This window comes from Equus caballus, chromosome 9, assembly GCF_041296265.1.
Source record: "Equus caballus isolate H_3958 breed thoroughbred chromosome 9, TB-T2T, whole genome shotgun sequence".
NCBI lineage: Eukaryota > Metazoa > Chordata > Mammalia > Perissodactyla > Equidae > Equus > Equus caballus.
In genome coordinates this window covers 68455905-68482740 of record NC_091692.1, presented here as the reverse complement: position 1 = coordinate 68482740, position 26836 = coordinate 68455905, and the positions used below count along the sequence as shown (strand labels likewise).

At 38.9% G+C, this 26836-nt stretch overlaps 1 protein-coding gene across 2 annotated transcripts; it reads left to right on the top strand.

Moving 5' to 3' along the window:
* Window positions 1-16784: 16784 nt before the first annotated feature.
* On the top strand, window positions 16785-25515 carry TMEM74 (transmembrane protein 74). 2 transcript variants are annotated; one of them, XM_023648863.2, is made up of 2 exons: window positions 16785-16928; window positions 19319-25515. In XM_023648863.2, exon 2 carries the CDS (start codon window positions 19358-19360, stop codon window positions 20273-20275), a length of 918 nt encoding a protein of 305 aa, XP_023504631.1. In that variant the 5' UTR covers window positions 16785-16928; window positions 19319-19357; the 3' UTR covers window positions 20276-25515. The 2 variants fall into 2 exon arrangements, with proteins under 2 accessions (XP_023504631.1, XP_001495298.1); XM_001495248.5 differs by having other exon boundaries at window positions 19193-25515.
* Window positions 25516-26836: the final 1321 nt, after the last annotated feature.

Here is a 26836-nt window from a genome sequence, read left to right as displayed (position 1 = left end):
GCGATCTCCTCGGTATATGAACATCATAGGGTGCACTTACACAAACCTAGATGGTATAGCCTACTTCAAACCTAGGCTGTAAGGCACTAATCTTATGTGACCACCATCATATATGCAGTCCATTGCTGACTGAAACATCATTATGCAGCACGTGACTGCACTCACTATTTCAGACTTTTTAAATGACATAAACATGGCCAATATTCTCCTTTATTTAGCTGTTCATCTTCATAATATAAACTATTTAGATTCTATTAAAACAAAATCCTTTTAAACTTTCTTTTTGTACCTGAAAAATGTTATTAAACAGTCTTACCTATCTTCCAATTGCTAAGTGCTTTAAGTAGGTCTTGATTAAAGGTTCTATAATTAACAGTGTTCTGGCTAATATTACTTTGCAATAAATTACTACAAAAAGTTAGCAGACAAAAACAACTATTTTATTTTGCTCACAATTTTGTGCTCAGAACTTCAGAAAGCCTCAGCTGGACATTTCTTTCTTGCAGTCTCTCACGTGGTTGCCATCAAATAACATCTGGGCTGCATTTATATGAAGGCTCAATGGGGCTGAATGTCCCAGAGGCTCACTCACAGGGAGGACAGTAGATGGAAGCTGTACACTGGGAGATCAGCTGGGATGTCCATTGAGTACTTCCACATAGCTTTCCCATATATTGGCTTCCGAGTGCTCAGACCTCTTACCTGGAGGCTCAGGGCTCCACACGTTCCAGTTAACAAGAAGGAAGCTGCATACTCATTTCTGACCCAGATTTGAAAGTCACTCAAAGTCTCTTCTGCTGCATCCTATTCATTAGCAATGATACCCAGCCCCACACAGATTCAAGGAGAAAGGACAGAGATCCCATCTCTTGGTCAAGTCAAAAAACTTGTGACTATTCATCTTAAACAGCCACAAGAAGTATAAACATTGAGGTCAAGTTGTTATAGCCCAAGCTCATGTTGTTATTTTTGTAGTATTTTTGAGACTTCATAATAAAATAGCCTTTTTGAGCCCCTGTGCTTTTAAAGAGTTTACTAATGTCAGGCTCACCCTGTTACATGTTTGAAGCAGTTTTCTACTTCAGTGTGTTTTTTCTCTTTGACAAATCTACCATGTTAAGTTTTTAGCAAAAATCATGATTTTGCCAAGTAGATATTACAATAGAGAGTTTCTAACCATCTCCTACCATATTATTAAAATGTTTTTCCACATGTTGATTGTTAGATTTCTCTCCTCCATATTTCCTTCCTTCCACCCTCCCTTCTCCTCTCCCTGAACCACACACTCTTCCTTTCTTATTCAATATGCTTTGACTTTTGGGTACCACACATTGCTAGGCACTGGAGATATTGAGATGAATAAACCTTATTTCCTGTCTACAGGAGCTCACATTTTGCCGGGAGAGATGGGAAATGAAACTGACAAATACCGTCGTAAATGTCATTGCAGAGATACGAGCAGAGGATTATGGGAGCACTGAAGCAAGACTAAAGCTCTACGACATTTAAGTTATTCAAGAGAGGCAGTAAAAATTCACATTCAGTTTATTTTTTAAGAATGAGAAAGAACAGATTCAAGATCTGAAATACTTGACTATGACATTCACACATTTCTGGATCACGCATTTCCAAATATAAATCGTTTTATCTCCTGAAAACAAGATTCTTTTTAAAATGATATTATCCACATTTACGCAAACATCTGAAAATATGCATTAATTGGAAATCAACTTATCCCTCCCTCCAATAATCAAATAATTGAGAGTCAGCTTCTTTGGGGGTAGCTGAGAAGCAGAAAAACCCCTTGAGATTATCAGAAGTGCTAACTCACTTCAGTGATTGGTCATCACTGCTCAATTAAAAGAAAAATAGCAAGCACATCTGGTCACGAAATTTAAAATATTTATAAGGATAAAAGGCCTGTAACAGTGTCTTTCACTATTAATTCACAGCTAGATGGAAGGAGAATGACTTTGAAGTCTTTTACTTCATTATAATTTCTATGATAAAATGTGCCAACTATTTCCCTTTTGATTTAGCTTGAGAATCAAATGAATGCTTGAATTTCTGATGATCTTAAGGTAGTTTCTTCCTATCTTCCCTGAAGAGAACTTGGATCTTCACTGTTGTTGAGAGAAGACAGAGGAAGGAATTTCCTAATTTATAGAAGATTATCAGCACATTCTACTTCGTAGAATGCCAGGGATCTAAAGTGATTCAATTGAGTAATTGGGTTAAGTTCTGGAGATGTTTAAGGCATCTTGAGAGTAGATAAATAGGCTGCAAGACATTTAATACAGAGGAACAATTGCTGTGGACTAAAACACTGGGACATCTCTGGCATTTTTAGGAAGACAGGTAAGATAAAGGAAATGTTTCTTCTACAAGCTAGCCCATACTATATTGGGAAAAACTTGAAAGTAGAGATATTAATCATATGTCCTTCAGTCTTTGAATTCCCAGCATCTAGCATAGTGCCTGACCAGACTGTACACTCAATAAGTTTCACTAAATGTGTAAAGCAATAAATATGATGTGCAGACTGCAATGTAATCCAAAAAAAAAAAATCACCAACTATAGCTGGGCAAAGGGTGGACAAATTAAGTTGCCCTGTACTTGAAATTTCCAATTTCATGTTATTTGGTATTATTCGAAGAAAACATCTGTTTTTATTATCCTAACCATAAATCTTGAAGAAATGCATGCAATATTCTCATTTGATATGACTATAAAGAATACGTAAGAATTTAATAGATGAATAAAAACAGAAATGAGGACTCTGGTGGGTTAAGAGAATTTGGCATAAGTTACTTAGTCTGCCCCCACAGTGAGGGGAAGATACAGTATACTGTAATGATCCACTTAATTATGTCTGCAGTATTTTTGATAGATAGATGTCATAGCGGATATTACAGTGACATTGATTATACACAGTGACAGACTCTTTTTTTTTTTTTTTTTTAAAGATTTTATTTTTTCCTTTTTCTCCCCAAAGCCCCCCGGTACATAGTTGTATATTCTCTGTTGTGGGTCCTTCCAGTCGTGGCACGTGGGACGCTGCCTCAGCGTGGCCTGATGAGCAGTGCCATGTCCGCGCCCAGGACTCGAACCAACGAAACACTGGGCCGCCTGCAGCGGAGCGCGCGAACTTAACCGCTCGACCACGGGGCCAGCCCCAAAGATTTTTTTTTTTTTTTTCCTTTTTCTCCCCAAAGCCCCCCAGTACATAGTTGTCTATTCTTCGTTGTGGGTCCTTCTGGTTGTGGCATGTGGGACGCTGCCTCAGTGTGGTCTGACGAGCAGTGCCATGTCCGCACCCAGGATTCGAACCAACAAAACACTGGGCCGCCTGCAGCGGAGCGCACGAACTTAACCACTCGGCCACGGGGCCAGCCTCTAGACTCTTTCATTATATATTTCACAGTTCACTAATAGGGTTTTTTCCCCAATATTTAGGCTTTATTTCTATTGCTGCTTAAAGTTACTTTGTCTTGATTTTTGAAAGGATGGGTTTTGTCTTGCAGGCTGAGACATATGTTACATTCTAATTCCTATGAAGATCAAAGAAAGACAGAATTCTTACCATGTAAGAGTTCTGGCTCTGTTTCACAGAACTAACACTCCACATTGCTGTTTAGTTCTCATTTTAGTGAAGCATTCCTTCTAGTTAATTTTTGCAGCAACCATTGCCAGATAACCAAATTCTCTTTTCCTGGAACACTGAAATCAAAATGTTAATAAGAATTTAGCAAATTAGGCTTAGCTAGCATATACATTTTACAAAATAAGAATGCTGTTTTTGGAAGTGCCATGTTCATGATATTTCACTATGAGCTTGTTCTTCAATTCTTCTGTTGTCTATTTTCCTGTTCTTACTCTTATTCTGAAACCACCTACCCATAAAAAATTATTGGATTGTCCTTTATGGAAGATTTCCTTCTTTTTGGTTAGGAGCTTTTTGCTTTTTGGTGTTCAGGTTTTTTTTTTTTTTTAATCAAAGGCATTTATTTGAAGCTTTTTGTTTTAGCTATCATTATATAGTCTATATCAGAAGCATATGGAAAGATAAATTTCAGGTTTAAGTTCATTTATCAATTGATTAAAACATTCATTTATAAATATAAACTGAACCCTATGAGTTGGGTCTGTTTACTGCCTTTTGTTCTTATTTATAGATATTGCTTCTACTTTATTCATACTGGAGAACCATGTTATAGCAGCCTTCAGATTATACAGGATCCTTAACCAAACAGTTATTTTAAACCTATGATGAGATAGTGACTATGCTCTAAATGAGGAGTCAGAAATAAATTAAACCTCATACCTACCTCAAGGAGTCTAACGAGATAGGAAAATGTATGAAAATACATCACATTTGGATGATTTCATAGGTATGAGGAAACCCGACTCAAGTCGGTAATTTGTTGACTCAAGTGATTAAGAAGCTCAAAGGCAAGAGGAAATTCAGCAGGGTTTAACTTTGACTTTCATTCTGCTTCTTTGTGATTCTTTAGCCTCTTCCTCTCTCCTGTGTGTCAGCTTTATCCTCAGGCTAACTTACCTTGTGGTTCTCAGCAGAAACAGGGACTATATCCTTCCTCTATCCTCAACCATTGATCAAAATTTTGCACTCTACCTCGATTGGACTATTTCTGAGCCAGTTGTGGCTACGAGAGTACCGTGTTTGATTTGGTTTGAGACTGGTTCCTTCCTTTCTCTGAACCAATTGCTGTAGCCTGAGGGAATGTGATTAGACTTATTGATTTGTGCCCTTGAGCAGAGGATAAAGTCAATATCCTCCAAACCACAAAGCTACAACACAGAAGAGAAAGATGGTTTCCTAGAGGGAAATCCAAGTACTGTTACAAAAGAGAATGGTGGAAACTTGATACTAGTAAGGCAACCAATGAATACTTCACTGGGTATAGATAGCATCAGTTCTCCACCCATTCTCACTTTATGTTCAGACTCAGTATTTGTTATTATGGTAGCTTGATTTCAAAAATGGTCCTAACTGCTCTCCATCTCTAGCAATGTGACTTTGTAGGTCCTTGCATCAAGGACTTCCTATTCCTTGAATCTGGGATAGGCTGGTGATTTGATTTAACAAAATAATGCCTTAGAAATGATCCTGTGCTGGTTTTGAGCTTAGCCCCCAAGAGGTTTTGTGTGTTTCCACTCATTGTTTTGGAATCCTGCTGCCACCCTGTGAACTAGCTTGGTCTAGTCAGCTGGAGGATGGGAGATCATGCAGAACAAGAGGCAAGCAGTTGTCCCAGGTCAGGCTATCCCAGACAAATCAGTGACCCAGCATTTGACCACAGACGTGTGAGTGAGCCCAGTCAAGACCAGGAGGATCTGATGGGGAGGTGAAAGCAAGAGTTACATAGAGCTACAATTGCTTAGTCGTGATTCTGAAATCCAAGAAACTCTTAAAACCAAAAGGATTCTCAGCAATTTGTAGTAAACTCATTTGGCAGCAAAACCAAATCTGAACTTACGAAAGGCTACTTACACTCTTTCTCCAGACTAGTGTGAATATACATACTTTTTGCTAAAAAAGATATTAAGGTTTGTGACCACAGGGTGCTGCACCAGAGCCCACTGAAGATTTTACGAAATATATTTATACGCAAAGTTTTAGCTTTCTAAATTACAAAACCAAAAAACCCCAATCAAACCAAAGCCAAAACAAACAAACAAACAAAACACCCGACTCGAAATATATCAGGCTCAAGAATTTGGGGACCCAAAAATCCATTTTACGCAAAAAATTTTTTAGCCATCCTGTTTCTTTTTCCTCTTCCCATCCTACTCATAAAGAATCTTCCCTAATCTTCTTTCACTGTGTTTTTTCTCTCTCCCTCCTCCTCCAAAGTCCCTCTCTTCCAGCTTCTCAGTGTGCGATTTCAGCCTCCTTCCCACTCTGCTTCCCCCTACCTCTTTCCTTATATAGTACCATTTAAATCTTTCTCAGCTTCCAAGTTTGCACTTTTATGTATCACCCAGCTCAGCAAATTGAAAGACACAACTTGATATATGCCCTCTTTAGAACGGAAGCAGAGGTTGGATATCTAAGGTTAAATTATGACTAATGTTCTCCCCTTTCACACATGTAGACAAATAAAGATAATAATATATTACTGGTGCTCTGATAGGAGTATAAGAGCTAGATTAGGCTGAGGTACCAAGAAAGTAATGGCCAATTCTACCCAGGGTTGGGAAGGGTTGTTAAAGAAGTTTATAGAGAACATCATGCTCTAGCAGAGTTGACCCATACTGACAAGTTGGGGGAACAAAAGTCAGAACCAGGTAGTTTAAGTAGAGGAGGCAGCTTTGGAAAAGGAATACTATGGGCAAAGCTGGGAATATTCAGTGAATTGCATATAGTTTATGAAGCTAGAGAGTATGTTGGGAGATGAGGAAGAAGAGTTAGGCAAAGGCCAAGTCATGAAGAATTTTGTCTGAAATAAGCTTCTCTCAAAAATATATAGGACTGTCAGTGGGGCAGGAATCAGGAGAAATTTCTAAAACATGAAAAGCAGATAAGATGTGATTGAAGAAATATGAAGCCAGTACAAGGAAGCTACCAAAACAGATGGAGCAGCAAATCCAACACAAAATCTCCACTGTGAAGATGAGCACAATAAAAAATGGCCAAATATCGGAGGAAAGACATCCCATGAAAGAGAGACAAAATTGAAGACCTCATGTCCAAGAAATAGCTAAAAGAGCAATCAAAATTGATATTGATAATAAATTTGAAGATATGTATCATTAATATCCATGGAGAGTTAAGGTAAGAGATTGCATTTATAAAATAAGAAATAGCACAGATGGTTACGAAAAAGAAAATAAGTAAATGGTTAGGAAGTGAAAAACATAACTGTTGAAATTTTAAAAATTAATAGATGGACTGAACAGCATAATGGAAACAGCTGAAAGGCAAATTAATAAATAAAAAATAATAATATACTAACATTTATTGGATCACTTATATGTCAAGCACTGTTCATTGTGCTCTGCATACATTTTATTTAATTCTTCCTCATAATAGTCAAATAAGCAGTACATTATGATCCTTATTTTACAGATAAGGAAATTGAACTACAGGACTTTTATAAAACTTACTCAAAATCACACGAATAGTAAATAATAAACACTGGATTTGACCCAAAACGGTCAACTCCAAAGCACACTTACTAAGCCACTGTATCCCATATAGAAGATTGAACCTAAGAATCCCTTCAGAATGCAACACAAGGGGAAACAAAGATGAGAGTAGAGAAATAGAGGTTAAGGAGAAGGAGACTAGATCTAGAAGTTGCAGCCTCTAAGAGAAGTGCTAGCTGGAGAGCTTAGTGGCTTATGGTAACAAGAAGGAAGCAATATTTAAATACACGATAATAGAATTTCCTGGAACTGAAGAAGGATAAGGTTTGAAAGGAGCCACTAAGTACTAAACAAGACAAATTTAGGCAATGGAAGTATGGGATTTTAACAAGGGGATTACCATGATCAGATTTTTCCTTCATAAAGATCAATCCATGGGCAGTGTTAAGTATGAATTAGAGCCTCAAGATTACTTATCAGCAAGGTACTACCTACGAGGTAATTGCAGTATTTCAGACAAGAGATGATGAGAGCTTACACTAAGGAAGGAGAAATAAGGAAGAAGAACCAAGCACAGTCAGAAAACTAATGCTGATACTAACAATAATGATGAAACACTAAAGTCAAATCATATACCATAAAATTTAATGACATTACAAAAATTTAATGAAACACAGCCACCACCTAAGACACTTGCTAATGTCGGGTGTCCAATAGTAGCACAACAGAGTTGAACCATAAAGGGCCTTGAAAAATATGAATCAAAACATGAAATATTTTTATCTGATATGACTGTGAAAAGTATCATTCCTTTATAGCAGTGTATCCCAAAACTTATTTTTTATGACACTAGTTCTACAAGATGCTTTGTGAAAAAGAAAAGATTCATAATCCTGTAAGGTTGAGAAAACTCTAAAAACATGTTTTGCCCTTAGAATTTCAAATCATATGCGTTAGCAAATTAAAGGGTCTCAGAAGTACTACAAAAATGAGGCCTGCTGAATATTTAGAGTGGGATCTTTTCCTCCAGGAATATTTGGTTATATAGTTATATCCCATGGAACTAATATATACATAACCTATCGGGGAAATACTACTCTAGAGACAGACATTTATGCATTTATCGGAATTCAACTTAGTTATTCCTCTGTTATAGGCTCAAAAGTATGAAATATAGCTGTAAAGTGTTATACACTTTTCAAACTTGTTTATTTCCTAGGAAAGGAGAAAGTGAGGATGGGAGAGGAAAATTCAAGTAGAAAGATAACTTAGTTTAAGTATTGGAATAATATCACTTAAAAGAATACCAATAATAACAATTAAGATATTAAAAATGTAAAATAAAACCTTTACTTCCTTTAACATTAAAGGAAAGCAAAATACAAGAATTATTTAAACCACTATCTACATAGATAGATAATCACATCCCTTCTGTCCACTTCTTGAGCATCTTTTTAGCCTGCTGCAATTAAGGAGAGAAGGCTAATTATTGTGCCAAATAAGATCAAAACCTCACTGCCACAACAGAAGTTTATTTTATGCTCACATCTAAGTCTAATAAGGATCAGGTGGCTCTCTAAGCTGTGACTCAGTGACCCAGGCTGCTTCTATATTGTGGCTTCAAGGCCATTTTAGCATCACACAGATAGCAGGTGGCATGAAGAGTAAATGGGCAGAAACATCAGAACCTTAACTATCCCATCCCAGAAGTTAACACACTTCATTTCCACACACATTCCATCAACCAGAACTGGAAACGTGGCCCCAAAGAGATGCAGGGAGTGCATTTATAGTTCAGATTGCTGTGCCTTCTTGATAAATTGACCCTTTTATCATTATTATTTCACTTTATCCTTGGTAAATTCCTGTGTCCCGAAGCCCACTTTAATATAGCCACTTCAGCTTCCTTCTGATTGATGTATGCCTGATAAATCTTTTTCTTGTAACTTAACTATACCTTTATATTTAAATCTCCTGCTTGAGTGACTATTACAAGCTATTTGACTACACTAGGCTAGCTCATCTTCAATCTATTCCCCAGAATGATCTTTTTAAAATTCAAATATTATCTTATTATTCTCCTGCTTAAAAACCATCATTGGCACTTTGTTGTTTTTAGAATTCAGTCCATACACCTTATCCTCACTTACAATTCCAAAGAGGAGTTGTCCTCTACTGAAAAATTCAATATCATTACTTGACATTCTCCCCCTCACACTTCATATTGTAGACATACTAAAGTTTTTTCAATTCTAGTAATTTACTTCCAAATTGTCACCCACTGTTCATCATGTTACCTCATTCTTTAAAGGGCTAATTTCTTTCAATATTTGCCTCACTTCGATATTATATCATCTAGGAGTTTACTTTGACCTGCCAATTCTGCATTAGATACTCTTCCCGTATATTCACATTGTATCATTTATTCCCTTAACAAGGAATTTCCCATAAACTGGATCATATCTCTAGAAAGGGATGTGATAAAGGATAGAGAGAGAGTTGAAGGGAGTTGAAACATTCCTTGAATAAATAATAAAGAAGACCATGGTAGTAGGGTATCAGGAATACTGTAGGATTGTATACTCTCACACTCTCCATGGATAACAATATGTCAGGGGAAGCCAGGCTGGAGGAAACCATCCTCAAGTTCTTAAGATGGGAGAACAAAATCCTCAGATTATGATATAAACTTTTAAAGCAAAGATTCAAATCAGGCGCTTGAAACCTGAATCCCCTCCAAAAGCATATTGATCTTTTTATTATTAACTATTACATACATAACAGTGCATGAAATAAAGAGAATCATCTCCAACAATCTAGCTCAAAGAGAACGCCCATGTAAGGACATCTGGGTCAAGAAACTGAACAACGCTGGTGTCCCAGAAGCCTCTCCTTTTGCCTTCTCCAAATTACTATTCCTTCCCTCTCTTGCAAAGTGCAGCCGCCCCTGATGCAGGAAGGGTTAATAATCACTGGAAAAGGCTTGCCAACAAACTGTGACCCGGAGGTGAGAAGGCAGGTTAGCCAATGACGGGTAAGACCTCCAGCGGGAGGCAACCTAAGCCAGGCATCCGTCGCCCGGGGGCACAGATGGAGACACGATATGGGGAGCAGAGGGGCCGTTGCCTAGGAGGCCTTGCCTGCTCCAAGATAAAATATATGCACAGCAATAACATGATAATATCAAAACAGAGGCCAAGGGAGGGCTCCTTGAGAAATCACTAAGAATTTCTTGGCATTCGCTAATTACATTGTCCAGAACACCTGTGTATGTTTAACAGATGTAAGCTATCTATATATTGAAACGCTGGTTATAATAAACTCAGAGTGGCCATCAGCCCTCTCTGCATCTATCCTGATGTGTACATTGGATTGCGACACCGACACAAAGGTAGCCTCTACCTTGATATTTATGGTAACCTCATTTTTGCTTGTCTTCATTGTTTCACCAATATCCCAAAACACCCTGGTGTAGTTTTGCCTCTTTGACTAACTTACTGTAAACGGAATTATACAATTACATAGCAGTATTTTTTAGAGACTAGCTTCTTTTCTTCATCCTTACTGTTGGGTTTTTAAAATATTCATAATTATTAATTTTGTCCTGAGTGTGCACATGGTATTTGGATCAGAGACAAATTACCATTATTCACTCAAAAAGGAAATAATGATCATATAATTCAAATAACGCCCCAATTTTTACCCATGGGACAATGTAATGAAAGCCAAGTCAAATGTTGTACACATACAAACTTCAAAGTCTGTATCACAGGTGAGAAACAGAGAAAACTGATTTTTCTGCTTATATACAGGAGCCTTCTCCTCTCCTCCCAAAATGAAAGAGAAAACACTTTACTTCTTGCACACAAGAATATCTGATTGAAACTTGACTGTTTATCCTCTATGTTTCTTACCTCACTTTCATATTTTTCATTCTCTTGTCACTTTGTGCTTTATTTGAGATGCTTTATTCTGCTCTAGCTCCAATTCATTAAATCTCTCTTCATTGTTTCTTAGCTCTTAATCTATCCATTGAATTCTCTCTCTCTCTCTTTTATTTATTTATTTTTTTGCTTAAGGAAGATGAGTCCTGAGCTAACATCTGTGCCAATCTTCCTCTACTTTAATATGGGATTCACCATCACAGCATGGCTGACGAGTAGTGTAGGTCCACGCCCAGGATCCAAACTCTCAAACCTGAGCTGCTGAAGTGGAGTGCAACGAACTTAACCATTATGCTACTAGGCCAGCCCTTATCCATTGAATTCTTAATTTTGATTATGGTATTTTTCATTTCTCATTTCCAGTCTCTGACAAAAATCCCAATTTTGTCTTATTTCACAGAGCACAGTAAGTATAGTTATTAAAAATTTTCTAATACCTGAAACCTCCCATTGATCTTTCTCTGTTTACGTTTCTGTTTGTTTTCACGCATGTGATCTAATCTTCTGCTGTGCTTGTTTTGTTTGTTTGCTTGTTTTACTTTTTACTTTAAAATAATTATAGATTCTTGGAAAGTTGCAAAAATATCACAGACATCTTCACTCAGTATCCCACAATAGTTAAATTTTGTGTAACTATATGTAATATCAAAGCAGAAAATTGCCAGTTTACCACATATGTAGATTCATGTAACCACCACCACAATTAAGATTCAGAACTATTCCATCGCCACAAAGATCTCCCTCATACTACCCCTTAGAGCTATAGTCGCACCCTACAACCCTCACCATCCCTAACTCATGGCAACCACTATTCTGTTCTTCATCTCTATAATTTTGTCATTCTGAAAATGTTATATATATATATATATATATATATATATATATATATATATGTTCCATATATATATATATGGAATTATACAGTATGTGACCTTTACAAATTCACCTTTGTCATGGTTATTTCTTATTGTGTCAGTGTATTTGCAAAATTGTTCGTAGAATTGGTTTGAGATGATGCTGTATTTTTTTTCAGAGAATGCTTCTTCTGCCAAGTACCTGGTGTCCTAGCACTCTGAAATAACCTTGGTTAAATCTTAGGGATTGACGTCTTAACAAATTGAGGTGCACTCCTTATAAGGGTCTATGTAACTTCTGGTTCACACTGCTAGGATGCAACCTTTCAGGATTCCAACCCAAAGTTTAAGGAATGGAGCAGATTTAAGGAATGACTCTTTCCCTTGGTGGGCTCAGGACTCCAATTTCTACTCTTCTTAGCTTCTTAGCCTCTCAACTGTTTTTTCTGGAATCATCTAACATCCTCCAGTAAAAGGAAGCTCCAAGCTCCTTACTATCCTCTTAGAGCCTCTTCTTTCTTTGGATTCTAGCCCAGTCATTTTTCTCTATCTTGTTAAATTTGCATTTCTTCAAGCAAGTGATTTTTATACAGTTTGTCCAGACTTTCTAATTATCCTCAGCAGTGAGTGGGTCTAAATCACCTAGTCTGCTATTACTAGAAACAAATGTTTCCTATAGTTATGTTTTCTTTGACCCATACATATATATAGTTTTAAAAATTTAAATAATTTTAAATTTTTGAATAAAAATTGGGATATCTGACTTTTATTGATATCTGAATTCACTCAAGACAAAAATCAGGTAAAGCAATTAAGGATACTGCCCCCTTTAGGAAAAACACTTACTCCCAATTTGGCTACAGTCTTCCTTCACCCCTATTGTCTGCATCCAGCCACTTTATATATTTAAATAACATGCCTGCCTGGCCACTATAAACGTTCCTATTTAAAAGAAATTTTAAAATTTAATATGGCTTTTTTCGTTCCTAGAATTTTGTTAGTAAATGAGATCTTCATTACTTTAGATTTTGGGTCATTTTTATTCTTTTCTTTCATTGTTTAGAAGTGCCAGCTTGGGGCACAAAGTCAGTCATAGTCCTTGTACTATTCCCACTAAATGCCTGAACCTCTATCCAGTCACTTCTAAGAATGTCTTTCTTACCTCCCTACAACCCAGCCTCTCCTGATAACTCTAAATCCACTAAGGATATTTATTTACAATCAGTCTTATTACTACTGCTGAAGAGAGAAAATTGGAAGACGTCCTCAGTCATCATTATTAGAGGCTGATCATTAAAAGTTCCTGTACTTTTTGATTCACATGGTAAATTTACTTCTCAGAATCTATTTCTCCTCTGCTTAACTTACTGTAATCATGGTTGCTCCTCTCATACCGCACAGAATATAAATAAACAAGAAAATATGAGACATATTAAAAATGGTGTAAGATCAAAATTATTACTTAGACTTTAATATCATCATTTTACTAGTCTTAATCATTTTGTAAGCATATTTTGAGGAACCACTGTTGCCCATGTGCTTTGCTGTTTCATGACCATGTGTAGCTTCAAGGTATAGAAAGTTATTGATTCTCAAAGAGCTTAAATTTTATCTGGGAAGAGAGACCACTTAAAAAGCAGTATAAAACATACATGAAATATACATGAAATACTTTTATAGATGTAAAATAACAGAATAAAAGGAAGTATATTATGCCACTAGAATGCTAGTGAGAAGAGTAACAAGAAGCTGAAGATGTTGAACAAGAAAGGCTCTTGAAAAATGTTCTTGGGTCAGATTTTGAGGAAAGTTTTAGACATGGACTTACAGGAGAGAGAGGTGAAGTTATTCCAGCAAGCAGTATTTTTTGCAGAGCTTTTCTTTCCAGGAGCTCAGCCAGTTCACATTTATTCTTTTTCTTCAGAGTTTTGAAGGAGATTTTGTAGTATGCTGGCACAGAGTTGATATTTTTTTAGTGCTCAAGAATATGTAGACAGTCAAGTGTACTATATATAAAAATAGGAAATGAGACAGAATAACAGGGATAATCATCTCCACTCTCAGTTCAGTCTTGTCATTTTCCCTCATTCTATTCAACAGAAATATTGCACTTTCTGGAGGAGGCAACATGATATTTAATATACGGATACTGACCTTAAGGAGCTTTCAATTGCCGGTAGAGGTTTTGGCACCTAAGTGAGAAGTTAAACACTATGCATTAGTCACGTAGACATATAAGAAATGTCACAAGGCAGTGGCTGAGAAATATAAAAAACATCAATGACGAAAAGTCTTAGCAAAGCTCATAGGAAGCAGAATCTTTTTTTTTTTTTTTGAGGAAGATTAGCCCTGAGCTAACTGCTGCCAATCCTCCTACTTTTGCTGAGGAAGGCTGCCCTGAGCTAACATCCGTAACCATCTTCCTCTACTTTATGTGTGGGATGCCTACCACAGCACGGCTTGTCAAGCAGTGCCATGTCCACACCCAGGATCCGAACCAGCAAACCCCGGGCCGCGGAAGTGGAACGTGCACACTTAACCTCTGCACAACCAGGCCACCCCGGAAGCAGAATCTTCGAGGGCTGGATTGAAGGAAAAGGGCTTCATGAAACAGATGTAACTTAGAATCATTTCAGCAGGGAAACTACAGAGGTCCTCTCATCCAACTAGATGAACCCTTCTATGACATCCTTAATAAATGGCTTTTTTTCTCCAGTAATACAGAATTCACTTTCATGAGACATCCCATTTCAAGTTCTTAGAGAGAATGTTCTTCCTCATACTCAACCCCAAATCAGCATCCTTATTACATCTGATGGTGCTATCCAGAGCCAACTGTCCCTCTGTCCGTCATCTTCGGGTGCTCCAGTGTGTTACAGATGTGCTGGCTTATTTTTTCCCTTGGCCCTCCTAGCTGTCTACAGAGCCGGAAATAGCCATAGCACCAGGACTATGGCCATGAGAAACCGCTTGTGTTTATCACAGTGCAATAAATATTATCACCTCTTATGTATGCTCTGCTGTGAAAATAATTGTGAAGCATTGCTCAGCAGAGCATGGTAGCAAAGAGATCCAGGCTCTGGAATCAGAGAGACCCAAGTTAGAATCTTGGCTTTGCCAGTTATTAGTTCTCACACCTTGGGAAAGAGACTATACCTTTCCAATCCTCAATTTCTACATTGTAAAATTCGTACAATAATACTGCTTCCCTTATAGAGTTGATATAAAAATTAAAGATGATAACATATTAGGACTAATAAATACTATTATTGTCATTGGTTCTGCTTTTACCCTTTTTAACCATGATATAGAATTCCTCTCCTGTTTTACAAACTTCCAGTTACTTAAAGCTAGCTTTTGTTTCCTCTAAGTCTCCTCTTCTGGCTAAATATGCCAGGTTCCTTCAGTGTCTTCTTGTTCAATGTGAGTGCAAGTTTCTTCAACTTCTTAGTTGCTCTCCTTTAGACACCCTATGGTGTCTTTGTGTTTCCTTTTAAATATATAGTACAGAGAACAGCATGCACCCCCACAAATGTGGCTTGATGAGATAGTCCTTGGAGGATGGAGGGAATAGGGGAATGGAGGAAGGATGTTCTCACTGGAGAACAGTGTAATGAACAAAGGAGAAAAAACCCTAGCACATATGTCATCTTTATTAACAAATGGGTCTAACTGGTAAAAAGAGTCATGGAGAAAAAAGGTTTTAAAGGGGCTAGATTGTGAAATCCGTGGAACTCTGAAACTGTGGATTCTATCAATATAAAGGGAAACCAACAAAATGGCCATTATAGTCGATTGATCTATCACTTGAAAGAAAGCAATACAGAATTCATGTGAGCTACTCACAAGCAGCAACATGTTATAAATATTATAACACTTCTATTGCTCCTCTTAAATGAAAACAATCAATAACCCTAGAATCACCCCAAAGGAGATGCTGAAAACTTGGAGATGATCCACAAACCACACCTTCTCCTTGGCTGTTGACTGCAGTGGTCCACTATGGTTAAAAAGAGGATGGAGACCCAAAGGAATTACTTTGTCCTATCCTGGGAGTCACAACTCAGTAGCTTCAACCTTTTGGGGTTCATGCCCCACCTCTGCTAGGTACTAGCTGTACGACTTTGGGCAAATTACTCAGCTTCTTTGTAATTCAGTTTCCTTTTCTGTAAAAATAAGAATTTTTACAAGACTTTAAAAATTAATTGTGACCATTAAATGAGTTAATGTATCTAAAATGATTAGAAGAGGGCCTGGCAATAATAAATGCTATTTATGTTATTGTTATTTTTGGTCATTATTATTCATAACTAAACAGATACCAGACACTCTGCTGGGCACAGGGGCTGCATAGGGGAACAGGATAATCCTTACCCTCAATAGTTACATTTCTCCCGATTTTCTGGGGAAGGAAATGTCTTTGGAAGCAGATTCCTAGATACAATACAATTTATTAGCTACCGTTTGTTGTCTTCGTAACCTTGGATGAGGCATTTAATTCTCCTGAGCCTCTTTCCTCATCTGTAAAATGAGGATTAATAAAATCTACTTCGAAGATTTCTGACTATTAAATAAGATAAACTATCCATATTACCAGCACACAATTGGAACTAAATATACACTCCTTCCTCCATAATCTTGTGGCCATACCTGAGGCTGGGAGCCTCAACCCTGAGTTTAGGAGCCGGCGCTTTCTTCTAAAGTGCCAGGCAAGAGTACGGAGCTGTAGCGGGAGCTGGTCTTCAGGAAGGGCAAAAGCAAGCAGGTGGCAGAGAGAACACAGACTGGGGGAGGCAGGGAGGCCTCCCTTGGACTACATCTCCCGGGATGCTCCGCAAGAGGGAGTGCCCCGCCCCGCCCCGCCCCGCCGGCACAGACGGCGCTGCCCACCCCGCGGAGCAGACCGGCGCGCGGAGGCTACAAGTGCTGTGGCTGGTGATCGGAGGACTTCCCCAGAGAAGCCACGCAGGGACAAGCGCGCGGTGCTCGAGCCGCACTGGGTGGCCACGACAGGAGGTAAGTGCGGAGAGTGGGACGGGGAGGAGGCGCTTGGAAGAGACAGAAACCCCAGGAGCCTGGCGGAGCAGCGGAGCGCGTCCCCACTCCCTGCCCAAGGTGCTTGCGTTGCTTCGGGTATTCGGCGAAAGCAGCCCGACTCCTCGTTGCCTTGGGCGGGCGCGGAGTTCACCCGGAATGGATTGATTGATCCCGCTGAGGCCACCGCTGCCCGGTGTCTGCGGCGCGCCCTCCCAGCACAGCGCGCGCAGGACGGATCGCGAGGTCGCCTCCCCCAGACCAGCCTCGCCCGTGTCAGTTAGTTCCAATGCAAATATTAGTGCTCTTAATTGATGGCAGACGGACGAGGGAGAGTGCAGTCTCCTCGCTTTGAGGTGCAATTTCATTGACCGCACTCTTAAACAAACCAGAAAGAAGAGCGGGAGGGGACGGAAGCAAAGAGCCTTTCTCTAGTCCCCTGGGATTATCCATTCTCCACTGAGGATGGAAGCCCCGGATTACGGAGCTGCAAAGGAAATCGGCTGTGCAGCTAGTGTATCTCCTACGGAGCAAGCGGAGTCTCTCATTTCTTTAAAGAGAAAGAGAAGCAGGAGAAGGGAATTAAGTGGAAATTTTTCTCCCTCTTTGTTATAAATTAGAAGTCCCATAAGGGACTCTGCCGGTTTTGTCCAAAGTAGTCCAATGTGATTAGTTAATTGTGCCAAAGGTTAGTCAGAGCGCCCAGTGTCTGAGGGAACTGCGAGATGATTTCTCGTTTCAGTAATTATCAAACGCATTCCCATCGCTTCGTTCCTTGAGGGATCCTGCGGTAGGGGTCTGTCAACTTGCTAAAGGAAAGCTCTGGTTCACTTGTGGTTTTCCTGCACTTGGTGTTTTATTTTATGTTTTTTTTTTTTCCTATTTTGGCTGCAGAGAAGTTCGATAATAGGGGAGAAGTGGCTTTAAAAAAAAACAAAAAACTAATGTAGAGCAGAAAACATGTGGATTTCCTTTCCCATATTTTAAGTGAGTTGTCAGGTAGACCTTAGGTGAGCCTTATTGCGCTCTTGTGTGGGTTTCCAGCTGTTGGAGCTGTGGATTTTGAAGCATAATAAAGCTCCCAAGTCATGGGTTAAATCTCTTATTACCCCAGACTTGGAAGCAAAATAAAAGGGGCCCTTGCTTGAGACCTCTGTACTTGGTAATAGTAGAAGGTGAACTTTTATTCCTCAGAAAGATAGCAGAGGCAGAGAAAGATAGGCAGATGGGTTTCTGCTCAACCCGGAGTTCTATACTAGAACGGTGGGGATGAGGGCACGTTGGGCATACAGAGTTCCAGAGGTAACTTTGCAAATAGCTTCTCACCTATTTGCCTCAACAGAACTGTGGCTCTTTAGGTTTATAACTCATCTTTTATTGTTACTTTATTTCTAGATTTGGTTTTTAAAAACTTATAGTGGTCAATTTCCTGTGCACATGTGTTAGCAAAGCCTGCAGAGGGAGAGGAACTCAGACCCACTCAGACCCAGTGATTGGGAGCAGCAGACCTGTACCTGGAGCAGGCAAGCTGCGTGTGTGGAGGAGTGGCTGCCCCGTTGTATTTTGCAGGGCTCACACAGTGAGACGTATTGTCTACATACTTCCGGGTCCGGAACATCCTACCCCCGTGTAGCAACAAGGGGATGGTTGGGAATGGAAGCACAATGTACAAGCATAGGGTCTTGTAAATATAGGGCTGTGTGACTGGGGTTATTGGATTTATGAGGTGTAAGGTTAGGAGCGGTGGCTGATTAAGCTAGCCATCTTTCACCCACTTCAGAGCTACCCAGGCAAAATTCTGAGCCCCAGCTCCCACAGAGTCCAACTGATCGGGACATATTTGTTCACCCATTGTGATGCTCTAAAGCTAATCTGTAGTAGAATCTGTTCTGAACTGAACAGAATGTAAACACATAATTATAATTGAATGGTTGAGAAGTCTGTGCTTCCCCAGGTTCTCTAGAAAATCAGCAGCTCTGCTAAAAACGGTCCTTGCCTTTCTCATTTGTGTCCCTATACAGGAAACTTGCCTTCTCATTTGAGGGATCCTGTCAGAGAAATGTGTGAGTCCCTGGATAAATTTGGCTGGGTGATGGCAATGCTTTCTTCAGAGACACTGCCACTTCCTTCGTGCTCCTTTTCTACCCTGACCTAAGATTCCCAGTGTTAATCACTGTGATAAATTAGAATTTGCCTTTCACACTTTCCTGCCACTAGGTATCCTCTCCTTTCTTTTACCCTTTTAGGAGGAACCAGGGCTGAAGTGTCAGCAACTGTGACTGCAAAGGAGATGGGGGCCTCTGGACCAGTACTCATGGTAGAGCAGCCTTAGCTCCCCTGGGGTTCTTATCTAACTGTGTTGCTATTGGCAGAATTTCCGGAAGCTGCTGGGGGATGTCTGACTAGCTCCGATGGAGCTCCACTACCTTGCTAAGGAAAGCAGCCAGGCAGCCCTGTGCAGCCCTGTGGACTGGAGTTCAGGAGGACCTCCTGGTGACCAGGCAGATGCAGCAGCCACTAAAGCTGCTCTCTGCTGCCAGAGTCACTGTCTGTCAACACCAAGATCAGCCGAGATGGAAGGGTCTAAACTTAGCCCTTCTCTCGCATCCCCTTCCTCCTTTCTGCAAGACAGTGTTATTCAGCCAGACTCCTTGCCACCAGGCCCGCTCAACTCAGGGAACAAACAAAGAACAGCAGAACGGAAAGTCTGCAACTGCTGCAGCCAGGAATTAGAAACTTCTTTTACGTATGTGGATGAAAATGTCAACTTGGAGCAGAGGAACCGGAGCTCCTGTTTATCAAAAGGGAATAATCACCCTGGAGACCTTGACTGGGGAAATGCAAATGAGTGGTCCCATGAGGCTGCCTTATCCTTGATATCTGAAGATGAAGATGATACAAGTTCAGAAGCCACATCTTCAGGGAAGTCAGTAGACTATGGTTTCATCAGCGCCATCTTGTTCTTAGTCACTGGCATCCTGCTGGTGATCATCTCTTACATTGTCCCACGGGAAGTGACCGTGGATCCCAACACTGTGGCGGCCCGGGAGATGGAACGCCTGGAGAAGGAGAGTGCAAGGCTGGGAGCTCACCTGGACCGCTGTGTGATTGCCGGACTCTGCCTGCTCACGCTTGGGGGGGTCGTTCTGTCCTGTTTGCTAATGATGTCTATGTGGAAGGGGGAGCTTTATCGTCGCAACAGGTTTGCTTCTTCCAAAGAGTCTGCAAAACTTTATGGTTCTTTCAACTTCAGGATGAAAACCAGTGCTAATGAAAACACCCTGGAACTGTCCTTGGTAGAGGAAGATGCTCTCACTGTACAGAGTTAATTCTACTGTTAACTCAGTTGTGTAGAGTTTACTGGTTGTGAACCTCTTGAGAGTCTGCCTTGGCATTTTTTATGAAAAAAAAAAAATCCAACATATTTCTTAAAATTTGCAGTGCAGTTTATTTGCCTGGTAAGAAAAGTTTCTTTCCCAAACTAACAGCCAGTGAGTGTTTTTGTTCTCTCTCTATTTTTTATTTAGAAGAAAAGCCATGTAAGATGCATTAAGTAAACACAACCAATGACACCTGTCCTTCTAAAGAGCTGAGACTAATTAATCTGTATTGGCCATCAGTTTCTACTTTATAGCAAAATATTTCTAATGACCCAGTGTACAAAGGATTTCTTTTACATGATATGGGATATTCTTCGGACACTAGGAGGTCCAACACACAGTAGGATTAATTAGTAACCTATTTTGTGAAAAAGAACTGAAGCACTAATCACATAATAAGGCTTACATTTAATTCTCAAAAGTGCTTATCCATTTTCTTCTAAATTTTTTCTTCCTGTAATTTGGCTAAACACTAAAATAAGGGTTTTGACTTTGAATATTTTGAAGCTTGAGGATGTTGATTATTAAGGAAAAAAAGGTAAAAATACATTTCTTATATTTAAAATTATTCCTGTACTCAGAAGTGGCAACTAAGTCATTAGAATAAACTTTCTAGTAAAAGAAAATTATATAAATCATTATAAGACCAATCCAAATTTAACCCAGAATGGTAGTGCCAGATATTAGCCAGTGTTGCATGTTCATTTTCTAGATAAAGTAAATTAGTTGCTGATATAAATTTCATTTTCTGTTTGTGGTTTAGCCATCATATGGTTACCTATGCTTTTGAAGTCTTTCTTGGTTCTCACACCCGAAAGGCAAAGTGTAAGACATTTTTAATATATTTCCAGACACCGAAGCATCTAGGCAGGTCTGAGTCATGACTGGCGGCTCAGGCACGCTCCCAGGTGACGCTTTGTTGTTGTTGTTTGAAGAAAACCTCCAATACAAGTGCAGCTAGACTCTTGGGGACTCTGCCTAGAAACGGGTATCACTTGCTCTAGGCCACGCTACAAGTCGTTGCCTCAGGATGGCTGCAGTCCTTCAGCCCACAGCCAAAAATTAAAATGAGAAGCAAGAGAAAGATTAAGGACATCGGTTGGGTGGGAATCACACACCCCACCAGAACTCACCTCCCCCCAGCCATGGTCTAGGCATCATTCTGAGCACGTTGTATCCAGGCCCTTAGTAACCGTGACATCTTGCCTCATGAAGTTCAAACTTGCTCCGTGAGAGGCATGATGAGCAACATGGTCACAACTTTACAAAACACACACCTAGCATTCACACTAAGTCACTGTCTCAGTATGGTTATGGTTCAGGAAGAGGGTGGGGAAATATCAGAAATAGCTTGCATTTTGTGACTATTCCTTGAGGTGTTTCTAACCTCCCACTGCAAGAGTTGTTTTAACTTCCAGTCCTGTGTTAGCTGGATCAGTGGGGGCATTCTTCAAGAGGACTGGAGCTGGGAATTGGGGTGGGAGTGCAGGGATGGGGAAGTGAGAAAGTGACTTCTTTGTAGATTCTAAAGCCTAATTCTAACATCTGAAGTTTTTGTTGAGGACTGTGGAATATGTGGGTGGCTTTGGCTGACGGAGTGTGTGAGTCGGGATATTTATGTGAGTGAGTTCTTGTGGGTGTCAGAGATTGATCTGATGAGTTAGGTACACCGTGTGTTACTCAGGATTAAGATGAAATGCAGAAAGGCAGGGTCAGAGGATAGTAAAAATAGAGAGGACAGGTATGTGAAACAATTATTAAGTAAAAATGAGAAATTATATGGGTATCAGAGGAAACTAGATGTAGCTCAATTACCTTACTCTGTGTGATGGACTATTACTGATTTGGAAATAATTGGGACAATATAAATATGATTTTTGTTTTCTGTTGCTGGTTCTTTGTGCTTTTTGAACAACCTTTTTGTTTTACTGTGATTCTTTGTTATGGTTTGTGTTGAGGCCAGTTTACCAACGGTATAAATTTCATATTATGGAGGTTTATAAAATATCAGCTTCTCACCTGCTTGAGGACCCACTTTGGATGATGTTGTGGCAATAGAGGAATGATCTTCTTGGCTGACTGTGTAGGCCTGAGCTGTGTGTTTTTTAAAAAATAGATTTTTAAAAAATACATATTTATTTGTAGAAGGATCAACTGAGTGGAATCAGTTGAGTTTTGTTTTTATTTATTGGTGAAACAGGATTAATTAGCCCAATTGCAGGCTAAGCTGAATTAATGTGCGGTCCAATTTTCAGCTAATAAAGGCAGACAAATTTGAAAATCAAGTGTTAGGAAGTTCTTTTCAATTCTGTTAAACTGATGATAAAGGAGAAAAAGCCAAAGCTTTCCACTTGGAAGCATTTCATGAATCTTGCAGTGGTACCAAATTATATATAGTTCTGATGTGATTGAAAGGAGATATATGTATCCCAATATATATGTATCTACCTATTCCAATTGGGAAAAGAAAGTATAAAATATTCAGGGGTAAAAATGACCTAACAAGACAGAATATATTTCTTCTTTTCCTTCCTTAAAATTTTATAACTGAAATATAATAGGAAGTAAGTGTTTACTTTTAACAACATTACTTAAATCTGCTCATATATAGGGCACATCTCTTTTAAGATTCTACTTTTATGAGGGCTGACCATTACACCAAAAAGAACCAATTCAGAAAATCAACCAGATACGTCCTTTAGTGCTGTGTTGACATAATACAGATAACTGCCTTAATCCACTTTTCCCTGGGTCTTCAGTTGTGCAGCCCTAATCCATCCTGTCAGTGCCTGAATTCAAGATGCAGATTACTTGAATTTAAGGCCATGGTAACAGACAACAAGAAACCCTAAACTTTAGACACTGTTGTTTCCAGTCAGATAAAAAGGTTTTTTGGCTCTAAATATATTTATTTAGAATTACTTTGGCAAGATCAGGTGACAAATTTTACAGACATTGAACGGATGATAGCCATGGTGTTGGTCTTGGATCCTTCTTGGAGATATATGACCTAATTTCTATCTCTTTAACATGGGGCTGGTTGTTAGCTATGAGAGTTTTCATTGCTAGACCTGTAGAAGCAAAACTCCTTTTTCAGAGGTCTGTAGTTTAGGTCTTTATTTACTAGGTTTTAGAAAACTAAACTCAGAGTCACCTTCGTAATCTGAAAAGAAGGCAGCTCATTGTTCAGCAATATGGCGCAAAGGGGTGAGTATGAGAAGGAAAGCTGCCTTTCTCCATTGCTTCTGGGTATACATGCTGCTAATGGACATTTTTAATAAACTGTTCCTTTTTAGGGCCCCTTAAACTGTTTTTGGGCAGAGCTGAAGCATTTTCTTTGCAATGTTACGTGTCCTTCCCAACCATGTGGAGCTCCTGAAGCAGACCATGTAATATGATGTCCTGGCCTCCTCATAAGAAGAATGTTTTTCTCCAGGCTCTCCATTTCATAGCCGATTTATAGGTTAGAGGAGTACAGGACTGCTTGGACCCCTGAAGTTCTTGGTGGCTGTGGGTGCTTTTACCCCCATGACTGCTACGCCGCTTGATTCCATACTATCTAGATACTTCTCTTGATATGACTATCACATGCTTTGCTGTCTGCTTAAAATATTAGTCCATCCCTCTCATACTTATTTATTTTATGGATCCAGTTGGACCAGTGCTGGCCCATGTCCTTCTAGGTGCAAATTAAGACAAACAGACTTTCCTACCAAATTCATTTGTGCCTTCCTTTTGCCCCAGGGGGAAGGATACGTGTGTGAGTGAGCACCGTGCCAGTTGAATACTGGGAATTAAGGGTCTGAACCCAAGGGGCTCTACTTATTTTCAGTTCTTTGTGACAGGCAAAGTTTCTAGGCAGGAGCATTTGAACATTTCAGCCTTCATCACAGGCGCATGCAGAACCTTACCTGGATTAATCATCTAAAGTTAGAGAAAAAATTTCTATTTATCTGTTAGGAAAAGGCTTTTCAATCTGAAGGTCAGATTCCATTGCAGCAGTTACTGCTACTACAAAAATGTGGTCTGACAAAAGAGATTCACGACCTTTACCAATGGTCACCTGTGCAGTGAGATTTAATACCAGCAGCTAGATTCCACTGTCACAAAGGAACAAGACAGATCCTTCCAGTTCTCTCTAATGGAGTCCAACCTTTCCCAGAATTGGGCATAAAGAATGACTAGGATGAAAAGAATTATAATGAAGTCTCACTGGCTTTTCTCAGTATAAAAGTGTTCATAAGAAAGAGAATTAACATATCGTTGTCTTTCAGCTGATTTCAGCCATATCATTTTATGGTTCATGGTATTCTGTAACATTCTCTCCTTCTGACTTTTATGGGCATAAACCTTGGGAAATAATTTTTCTGACTCATGCACTGACACTGTAAAAAGTAAGATGTTATTTTAAATACTTAAAGCGATTTCAAAAATCCATGGCTTACATTTAAGAGTGTACCTGTGGTTTGTGTTTGTTAGTGTGCCACTTTATGTACACTCAAGTCTATGTATGTATTAGGAGAATATTTTATAATTATAGAACTGTAATACCCAAAGCTATTGTTAGAATAATTTTCTTATAGGAAACTTGGCATGCCTTAATTTTGACTTCAAGGACAAGAGAAGTCTTTCACAGGTCATGAATGAAGAATTTGGAATCAACCTCGTAATGAGATGCCATAATTGTATAGATCTATTTTGGTTGTTCAGCATCCCACAAACCCTTGATTTATTTTTTTAATGTCTCAGTTGTAGGCTCATAAGAGTGTGACCTATTTAGAAATTATTTTACCATGTATTATTATTTTATTTCAGGGAAATATGGGCAGCAGGCAGCATTTTCCTTTGCTCCCAGTTTTAGTAAGTCTCCTTTGTTTCAGGAATAGCCATTCTTATTTTCCCGCTGCCATCTTTGTACTTCCTAGCCAGGCTCCAAACAAATGTACAAGAAGGCAAAGATGGGTTATTACTATATAGTATATTGAGAGTTTTTACTTTATGGTTCTCGCTGTGCTTTTAATTTTACTTTTCTTGCCACACAAGAAAAATAATTTGATGTCGATTATGTGTTTTTTGATATTCTAAAAGGGCAGTTATTAAAGTGATGGGCTTTTCTTAGGGTATTTGATCCTATGTTAATAGCAAGTGTGTGATATAATTTTAAAATAAAACTATTTATTAAGATGTTTTATTGTGTTTGTTAAATTTTATTTAAGTAAAACTGTGATGTTTATTTAATCTTTTAAAATAATATTTGAAATTATCTGCGCCCCCAAATTAAAAGTAATATTTGCCCTTAATTCAAGTAGAATATTCTTCTTGCTACCTATCATAAACAAAGTAAACTATGCTTTGGTTTTTTTACTTTACATGAAATAGTCAAAGCTCTTTGAGTTTCTCTAAATTACTCAGTATTGAATTTAGAGTGTGAATTGCATGATGAGGAAAAAAATATATGAAAAGATACTTTTAAAAACACTTACCTAAAAATCTAGAAAGCTTTTAGGTGAGAAACAAATACTGAATCAGCTTATGCCCCTGCTCTTAAATATCTCTTAATCTAATTTGATCTCCATTTTCATTTGAGGGATGCATCATAATTTATATTATTAAGGAGAATTTTATCCTTATTATGTAGGAGTGCTGTCAAGGTTGAGAATTCTAAAGGGACAATTTGAAGTGAGGCCCCATATATTGCTCCACTTATTTAAAACAAAAGTTATATCAAGATTCTTATCTACTATGAAGGAAGAAAATCTAGTGGGTTTTTTTCATATATATATTTTTTGCCAGAAGACTCTTTTTTTGGTTAACCGCCTCTGATCATTGGGAACGAGCTACATGATGCTGCCGCAGTTCCAGGCTCCTGCTCTCTGACCGTTACAGGTCAGCAGACAGGCTCTCAGGGACCCAGTCTGACACAGCTACTTTTTCAAATTGTGCTGGTTGTCAAGGGAAAAAGAGAGTCTGAAAGGTCTGGAACAGGCACTATACTTCCTCACCACTTGTTAGCCAGAACTAGTTACATAGTTCCACCCAAGCCGGGAAATGCGGTTCCAACACATGCCCTGAAATGGGGGCAGTTAGGACTGTTTGGCAGATGACACTAATGACCCCCATAATTTCTAAGGTCTTTGTGTTGTTAAAGCCCATTGTGTATCAATGAACATAAAACAATCTTACATTCTCTAAGGACCACTTGATCAATTTATTTTTGATATTTTTATATTGAGGGCAAAAAAATTTATTCTAAAACAGCTCCAGAAAAAGCACAATTTAATAGTTCTTTATTAAAAATGCTTAAATAGGGAAATGATCACAATTTACCTTAATATTATCAACATGATTTTTGTTGTAGTATTTTATAATGAAAATTAGGATATTAAAATAAGTCAGTAACCAGTGCTTTCAGCTCATGGGCAAGAGGAAGTACCTTCTTGAGTCCTTACCATGTATTCTTCAATTTATACCTTAGTCATTTAACTCCCACAACATTCCTGTAAGACAAGT